The sequence below is a fragment of the Megalobrama amblycephala genome, linkage group LG14 (assembly GCF_018812025.1).
Source record: "Megalobrama amblycephala isolate DHTTF-2021 linkage group LG14, ASM1881202v1, whole genome shotgun sequence".
NCBI classification, from domain to species: Eukaryota; Metazoa; Chordata; class Actinopteri; order Cypriniformes; family Xenocyprididae; genus Megalobrama; species Megalobrama amblycephala.
The window spans coordinates 24,381,108-24,390,777 of record NC_063057.1 but is presented as its reverse complement, the minus strand read 5'-3'; the positions used below and the strand labels follow the sequence as shown (position 1 = coordinate 24,390,777).

Below are 9,670 nucleotides of genomic sequence, written 5' to 3'. Positions count from 1 at the left end.
TCCGGTCAGGAACAGACGAGACAACCACGAACAGGACACCAAACAACGATCTGACAATGGAGATGAGAATGAGGTGAGTATTTAAAGGGTGAGTGAATGAGCAGCAGGTGGGGATGGTGTGAGTGGCAGCTGGATCCACTGATGATCCACGTGGCCTGGACACACCCACAAACACACTCGCACGCATACATACACAAACACACCCACTGCTGTCACACACAGAGCACGCGACAAGAAGGAAACAATGCATCTGCGAACCGTGACAGAGAGTAAATCACATGACAACTACATCATTGTATCCTTAGAATCCTACTACAAATTGGTGCCATGACCTGTCGTTTGGTTTTCCTTTTTGCTGACTGCCTGGGACGCTGCAAGTGTGAATTGTGTGCTGGGATTGTGTTGACATCAGCATTGGTCTGCATGACTGTTGCAGATCTGCAGGACTATTTTGAAATCTTACTGGAAAAGGTAAATGGCCATTTAATTTGATTGTAATTTTATTTCAAATTTTTAAACTTATTTGTGAGTGTATTAAGACAATTGAGGGAATTTGGTATGGCAAATAAGGAGGAAAGTCATTTAGCACATTTAAACACAGTGTAATGATGGCTGGTAGGGGAAAGGGAGTGCATTACTAGTCACACCTGACAGAGATTTTCAGTTTATGGGTCCTGAGTTTGCAAGCACTGGGAGGGGTGGGGAACTTCAATCACAAGTTGATACCAGGCCAGACATGTGCTGTAGTCCAATCACATAACCTGGTAATCCAGAGTATACTAAAGCTGAATCAGTACTCTCAAGTGAAATGAGTGACCTTGTTATACAAATTGAATCTGAAATTGACGAAGCTATCAGGGATAGTCTGTTGCAGGATGGACATTCGGCACAAGTTTGGTGTCAAGTGGTCTTTTTTTTTGAGAAACCACTAACATTTCTAATATCAAGGTATCAGTTGCAACCATCATCATCAGGATCACCTGATTCTGGAAAATCGTCTGATCCTGATCTTCAGGAAATCATCCAGTGAATTTGTGTTAGTGTTAGTTTGGAAGAAGAATGGAGATTTATGGCTATGCACTGACTTTTACGCTCATACGGTGAAGAATGTACATCCTCTCCCTCACCAGGTAGATGTATTAGCAACTATTGGGGGATGTACTGCAATGTTCATGAGAATGATGCTAAATTTTTTTGGTGATCAAAATTTCATGAGTTTGCTCTGTTACCTGAATGATCTTTTGGTTTTTGGAAAGACTGAAGATGAAAGCATGCAGAGACTTGAAATGGTGTTTCAACATCTCAAGGATCATAATTTGAAACTGTCCCCTTCCTAGTGTAGGTTTTTGCACAGGTCAGTGAAATTTTTGGGCCATATTTTTTCACAGGGGGAGTGGCTAGTGATCCACTGAATGTACAGGCTATTGAGAATGTATCAGAGAAAGACTTTATAGAAACTGATGGTGTTACTCCATCCGTTGGTAAAATCAGATCATTTTTGTGCATGGTTGTATACTATCAACATTTCATTGAGAATTACTCCATGATTGCGAGGACTCTTTTTCAGCTGATGTCTGGCCAGAAGAAACCTAGGAAAGTAAGGGGTGTAGGAAAAAGATCAGGGGTTGTCCGGAAGGTCACTCCTGATGATTGGGTAGATGAATGTAAAGGGGCATTTGAGAATCTGAATGACTGCGCTGGTAAAACAAATTCTGCTTGCCCACACTGACTTCTCAAAACAGTTTATACTGTCTGTTGATGCTTCAACAAGTGGATTTGGGGCCATGCTCTGCCAAGTTCAGGAGGGTAATGCGGTTGCAAAGCCAATCGTTTTTGCTTCAAAGTCACTTCATCATGCTTAGTCTAAGTATCCAGCTCACAGGCTCGAATTGTTGGCAATGAAATGGACCATATGGTTAATTCAGCCACTGGCTGAATATAGTATAGTATATTTTAAGTATACTGCTCTGACCCTTCTTGGCTTGCAGTGTACAGGTTCATGACAGATTGTCACATCTGTCCTGTTTAACTCCTGGATGATGACCTCCTGATCTTTAATAGGGAGTGTTGTACAACTCGGCTCTACAGAATCCCCCACATGTGCTCAAGAGTATTAAAATTGGGTGAAATACATGATCACAGAAGGTTTTTCACCTTGGGGGGATGTATACGTCCTTGTCATTTTGAAAAAAATGCCCAATGAATGAGGAGAGGGAAGCATCTTCTGTTTCATGTTTTTGTATTACATCACAGAGTTGTGCGGGAATTCATGACAGCACTGATAAATCACAACTCCCTCACACCTTCAGCACCCTTACATCCCTATATAAGAGCTTTTCTATCACTGAACTTCACCTGTGGGAACCAGGCACTTCTCAGAGGCATGGTACCAAGAGATTGTTAGTAGTGTCTGACAGTTTCTGTTAATATTTTGATACAGAAACTGAGAGAAGCCGAGAGTAAATCACATCACAACTATATCATTGTGTGGAGATCTCTTTTATTAATAAGAAAACCCAAAGCAGACAGAAACCCACCGTTTTTCACACGTCACTCAAACACAGAACCAGGAAGCAGGAAACTCTTAAGTTCAGAGAAACTGAAACTGAAGTGCAGTTGAGCTGTTGTGTGTTAGTGTCTCTGTATTCAAGCAGTGAAATGGCAAAAGCCAGAATTTCTCAGGATGAGTTAAAGTGTCTAGTGTGTCTGGATCTCCTGAAGGATCCAGTGACCATTCCCTGTGGACACAGTTACTGTAAGAGCTGTATTACAGGCCGCTGGGATCAGGAGGATCAGATGAGTGTCTACAAATGCCCTCAGTGCAAACAGACCGTCAGTCCAAGACCTGCTTTAGCTGAAAACACCATGCTGGCTGGAGTGGTGGAGAAACTGAAGAAGAGAAAACTTGCTGACTGTTACGCTGGAGCTGGAGATGTGCAGTGTGACGTCTGTACTGGAATAAAATACAAAGCCATCAAGTCTTGTCTGGGGTGTCTGGAGTCTTACTGTCAGAATCACCTTGAAGAACATGAGAGTTTCTTTAAAAGAAAGAGACACAATCTGACTGAAGCCACTGGACGACTGCAGGAGATGATCTGCCAAACACATGACAAGATCCTTGAGGTTTTCTGTCACACTGACCAGAAGTTTATATGTGTGCTGTGTACGATGGATGAACATAAAAACCATGACACTGTATCAGCTGCAGCACAGAGGACAGAGAAACAGGTATGAACTATAAACTAGACACTGGTGAAATAATGTTGACAGTATTTATATTGGCACCCATATGATCATTCACACTGCAGATGTCAGCAGAAGTGAACAGTAGCTGTAAGTGGACTTTCACTGTTGAGTGTATTTATGCTCCATATTGAACTTAACAGAAAATATATTGAAAGGCACCATAAACATATTGATCAACACAAACTTTTGTAAAACAAGCTTTGATGAAGCAACATAAAATTATAGAAAATATTCACCAGTTGTTTGACAAAATATATCTCTGTCAAGAATAACAAGTTAAATGAAGTGACAGACAAAAAAAGTGAGTGGAACATTTGAAACCACATGCTAACACAACAAGACAGAGTGCACACTCATCCTGTGTACTCACAACAGAAGACATGTAAAAAATAGACTGTAAAAAAAATGTTTAAAGTGTAATTTGATTGTTTAGTTTGTCTCACGTCCTATTACATTTGATGGAGAGGGTGGGGTTTATGACCTATACTGCTTCTAGCCACGTGGGGGCGATCAAGATGCCTAGGCATCACTTTTCAGGACTCGTGTGGCACACTTGAGACAAACACACGGATCATGAATGTCCAAATCCTAACACAGAACTGAAACCAAACTAGACATGAGTGCCGGAATCTGAACACCATGCTTCAAACATGAAACAAGGCACACAGACAAGAGATCGCACACACACACAAAGACAAGATAATACAGAAGCATCAGGGCTCTGTCACAAAACCAAGAATAAAATATAGCTGCAAGCAGCAATTCGGGGCCAAGCCCCAGAAGGGGCAGTAGCGCAATACGGAGCAGGAAGAGCAAAAACAGCAGAAATTGAATGTACATGCAAAACAGTTGGTTCAGAAGGACAGGTGGAAATGAAATGAAAATCAATAGAAGTTCAGAGAATGAACACGGAATGAACTAAAAACACTTGTATCTCATTCAAGAGGAATAAAGATTAGTACAATGCTTATTTGGATAAAAAAGGTATCAAAATGACTCATTACACCTAATTGTATAAAGGCTCCCCACACAGGATTCGAACCCACGACCTCCGGGTCCAACGTCCATTTTCCATCTCATTGCACCACTGTGCAGGTGAATGGTAGCACACCTGCCGAAGTTCATTAGTTCATGTGAAAATGAACTCAAAAAGAAGAATTTTTATAAAACTGCACTGAATGTTATATTTAATAACTACTTTAGATCATTCTGCAGCTCATCATGTTGTAGCGCAATACAGAGCAGGAAGAGGAAAAACAGCAGAAAATGAACAAACATGAAACAGCTGGTTCGGGTGAAAATGAACTCAGAATGTACATAAGCTTAGATGAAAATGAACACAGCATGAAACAAAAAGCATTTATTTCTAATCCAAGAGGCAGTAAAGGAATCAAAACACACTATTTCATAAAACCGCTCCACCTGGGATTCGAACCCACTAGCTTCGGATACAGGGTTCTTCAGGTAACTGGCTTTACACATTGAGCTACTTGAGGATGCACATTCAACAGGCTGTGGAAGAGAACTTTTAGTGTAACAAAGAATTCACAAAAAAAGCATTACTTAGCATGCTATCCATATTAGCATGCTAAGCTAACTTAATGCTAATGAAGCTCATGGTTAACTTGATAGCTGAAGAGCCACATTAAAGAGAATGACAACTGGTTAGCATGCTAAGCAATTAGCATGCTAAGCTAACTAGCATAAGGCAACAAACACAAGCAAGGTCACATTCAGAGATGAATATCTCGGGTATGGTAATGAATATCAAAAATCCGTTCAGTCATTTCTGTGCGGCTCGGTCCAAAGATCATCTGAGCTGATTTTGGACAAAATTGACCAAAATTTGTAGGAGGAGTAGCGAAAAAACTGTTTTTCATTCACTTCAATATGGCAGACAGGTACATTTAAGGAAAATAACAAATGACACATTGTCGGAATCGGCATAAGCCAGGGAATAAAATGACATAAAGCATACACATTTTGGAAAGTGTTTTCAAAAGTTATAAGAGTTTTTGCAATAATCATTACATCTGTGGAACAGTAGGTGGCGCTGTGCTGAAACTTCTCAGGTACCTTCAGGACATTCTAAAGGTCATACGTACCAATTTTTGTAAAGATATGTCAAATTGTTTAAAAGATATAGCAATTAATGACAAAATTCAAAATGGCGGACACATGATTCATCCAATATTGCCAGAATCGGTATCGTCGGATTCGGCATGATCCAAGGAATCCATAGACACCAATATCTTGATTTTCTAATAAAGTGTTCAAAAGTTATTGGCCAAAATAGCCATTTTTCAGATCTCATGACCTGTAGGTGGCGCTGTTCCCAAATTTGGCATGGAACCTCAGATCATGGTCTTGATCAAGTGTACCAATTTTAGTTTTGATTGCTCAAAGTTTGGCCGAGATACAGCCTCTATAGCAATTTTGGGTCAACCTCGTTAACTTCGTGACATCATAACTTTTGAACAAAGATGAATAAAAAAAATCTGTTCAGTCATTTCTGTGCGGCTCAGACCAAAGATCACCTGATCAAAGTTTGGACAAAATTGGACAAATTTTGAAGGAGGAGTAGCGAAAAAACGGAATACTGTACTTTTCAAAATGGCCGCTACTGTAATGGGCGGAGACTTAATGTAAGAATTTGAATAGAATCAGCATGAAGAGACGAATCAGATGTACTAAAGTGTATTTTTCTAGAGCAAATGGTTCAAAAGTTATAAACTTTAGAATGTTGAATTTTTGAACTGGTGGTGGCGCTATAGAGTTGGTCCTAGAGACTCCAAAATTGGTCAGATTTCTAGACATGACCATCACTACAAGTGTGCCAAATTTCATCATTTTCTCATGTTCCGTTGATAGGGCTGCCATAGACTCCCATTCGGGAGGAAGAATAATAATAAATATAGCTGCAAGCAGCAATTCGGGGCCAAGCCCCAGAAGGGGCAGTAGCGCAATACGGAGCAGGAAGAGCAAAAACAGCAGAAATTGAATGTACATGCAAAACAGCTGGTTCAGAAGGACAGGTGGAAATGAAATGAAAATCAATAGAAGTTCAGAGAATGAACACAGAATGAACTAAAAACACTTGTATCTCATTGAAGAGGAATAAAGATTAGTACAATGCTTATTTGGATAAAAAAGGTATCAAAATGACTAACTACACACAATTGCATTAAGGCACCCCGCACGGGATTCGAACCCACGACCTCCGGGTCCAAAGTCCATTTCTCATCTCATTTCGCCACTGTGCAGGTGAATATTACCACACCTGCCGAAGTTTATTAGTTTATGTGAAAATGAACTCAAAATGAAGAATTCTTAAAAAACTGCACTGAATGTTATACTTAATAACTACTTTAGATCATTCAGCAGCTCATCATGCTGTAGCGCAATACAGAGCAGGAAGAGGAAAAACAGCAGAAAATGAACAAACATGAAACAGCTGGTTCAGAATTACGGGCGAGAATGAACTCAGAATGTACATAAGCTTAAATGAAAATGAACACAGCATGAAACAAAAAGCATTTATTTCTAATCCAAGACGCAGTAAAGGAATCAAAACACACTATTTCATAAAAACGCTCCACCTGGGATTCGAACCCACTAGCTTCGGATACAGGGCTCTTCAGGTAACTGGCTTTACACATTGAGCTACTTGAGGATGCACATTCAAAAGGCTGTGGAAGAGAACTTTTAGTGTAACAAAGAATTCACAAAAAAAGCATTACTTAGCATGCTAACCATATTAGCATGCTAAGCTAACTTAATGCTAATGAAGCTCATGGTTAACTTGATAACTGAAGCGCCACATTAAAGAGAATGACAACTGGTTAGCATGCTAAGCAATTAGCATGCTAAGCTAACTAGCATAAGACAACAAACACAATCAAGGTCACATTCAGAGATGAATATCTCGGGTACGGTAGTGAATATCAAAAATCCGTTCAGTCATTTCTGTGCGGCTCGGTCCAAAGATCATCTGAGCTGATTTTGGACAAAATTGACCAAAATTTGTAGGAGGAGTAGCGAAAAAGCTGTTTTTCATTTACTTCAATATGGCAGACAGGTACATTTAAGGAAAATGACAAATGACACATTGTCGGAATCGGCATAAGCCAGGGAATAAAATGACATAAAGCATACACATTTTGGAAAGTGTTTTCAAAAGTTATAAGCGTTTTTGCAATAATCATTACATCTGTGGAACAGTAGGTGGCGCTGTGCTGAAACTTCTCAGCTACCTTCAGGACATTCCAAAGGTCATACGTACCAATTTTTGTGAAGATATGTCAAATTGTTTAAAAGATATTGCAATTTATGACAAAATTCAAAATGGCGGACACGTGATTCATCCAATATTGACAGAATCGGTATCGTCGGATTCGGCATGATCCAAGGAATCCATAGACACAAATATCTTGATTTTCTGTCAAACTGTTCAAAAGTTATTGGCAAAAATATCCATTTTTCATATCTCATGACCTGTAGGTGGCGCTGTTCCCAAGTTTGGCATGGACCCTCAGATCATGGTCCTGATGAAGCGTACCAATTTTTGTTTCGATTGCTCAAAGTTTGGCCGAGATACAGCCCCTATACTAATTTTGGGTCGACCTCGTTAACTTCGTGACATTATAACTTTTGAACAAAGATGAATGAAAAAAATCTGTTCAGTCATTTCTATGCGGCTCAGTCCAAAGATCATCTGATCAAAATTTGTACAAAATTGGACAGAATTTGAAGGAGGAGTAGCGAAAAAACGGAATACTGTACTTTTCAAAATGGCCGCTACTGTAATGGGCGGAGACTTAATGTAAGAAGTTGAATAGCATCAGCATAAAGAGACGAATCAGATGTACTAAATTGTATTTTTCTAGACCAAATGGTTCAAAAGTTATAACCTTTAGAATGTTGAATTTTTGAACTGGTGGTGGCGCTATAGAGTTGGTCCTAGAGACTCCAAAATTGGTCAGATTTCTAGACATGACAATCACTACAAGTGTGCCAAATTTCATCATTTTCTCATGTTCCGTTGATAGGGCTGCCATAGACTCCCATTCGGGAGGAAGAATAATAATAATAAAAGGGAAAACGTACAATTACAATAGGGGCTACAGCCCCTTTGGGGCTTGGCCCCTAATAAAAGGGAAAACGTACAATTACAATAGGGGCTACAGCCCCTTCGGGGCTTGGCCCCTAACTAGACTGAAGTGACAGAACCCTGACAGATATAGTGACAGTAGTTTGATCTCACATCTCTGTTATTGGTTTGTGCTCCAGAACCAGCTGAAGGAGACGCAGAGGTCGTTCCAGCAGAGGATCCAGCAGAGAGAGAAAGATCTTCAGCAGCTGAGAGAGGCTGTGGAGTCTCATAAGGTGAGTCTGGAGAAGAAGAAGTTTGAGAAGTCTCAGTCAGGACTCACTGAAGCCACTGTGTGATTGTGATGTGTGTCCTAACAGAGCTCTGCACAGACAGCAGTGGAGGACAGTGAGAGGATCTTCACTGAGCTCATCCGCTCCATTGAGAGAAGCCGCTCTGAGGCCACACAGCGGATCAGAGATCTGGAAAAGACTGCAGTGAGTCGAGCTGAAGGACGACTGGAGCGACTGGAGCAGGAGATCAATGATATGAGGAGGAGAGACGCTGAGCTGGAGCAGCTTTCACACACACAGGATCACATCCATTTCCTGCAGGTAAGAGATCTAGAAGAACAGGATCATAGTGGACTTGAGCAAGAGACTCACAGAGTCAAGTCACCTTCATTTATGTAGCACTTTTTACAATACAGATTGTTTCAAAGCAGCTTTACAGTGTACATTTAATCAGATAGAGTTATTATGTTCAGCTGCGAAGTTTCTCTGAATAATGCAGATATACGCATATGTACAGCTGGCTCATGAGAGGTCTGTAATCTGGGTCTGTAAGAAAGGTGTTTATTGTGAGAATTGGTGAGAATGGCACACTTGGCATTGCTCAAGGATCAGGCTGAGCGTCTTTAAACAGCGGCATGTCTGACGATAGTGACATAAGCCTGTTAGGAAAGCCTGCATGGAAAACCCTTATATGGACATAGTTTGGGTGTGTTTTATGCAAATGACTAACCTCATCCACGCGGACGCTTATTAGAATACTCCAAATTCACTAAAATAAGAAAGAGGTTAAGAACAAATTCATGTGTAAATGAATTAGGCGGAGATTTTTTGTGTGAAGGTTTCCTGTGTGTACAAATACGAAATAATCCACACAATTATAAGTGAATGAGACCCAGTGACTTTCCTCTAGAGCTGCTGTACAGCCAAAACAATCTTTGTTGGATTAATTTCCTATTAGATTTTAGACACTAATATGTTTTTGAAAAAACTGAAAAAAGCACAAATGTCAGGGCATGTCAAAACTTCTTCAGGACCCCAAAAT

The 9,670-nt window shown here is 40.3% G+C and overlaps 1 protein-coding gene across 1 annotated transcript; it reads left to right on the top strand.

The window, feature by feature from the left end:
- Positions 1–2,568: 2,568 nt before the first annotated feature.
- On the top strand, positions 2,569–8,769 carry LOC125244595 (E3 ubiquitin/ISG15 ligase TRIM25-like; the record flags this gene model as incomplete). Its single annotated transcript, XM_048154694.1, has 3 exons — positions 2,569–3,228; positions 8,536–8,631; positions 8,716–8,769. Coding segments are annotated over exons 1-3 (720 nt in total), but the record flags the coding sequence as incomplete, so codon positions are not given.
- Positions 8,770–9,670: the final 901 nt, after the last annotated feature.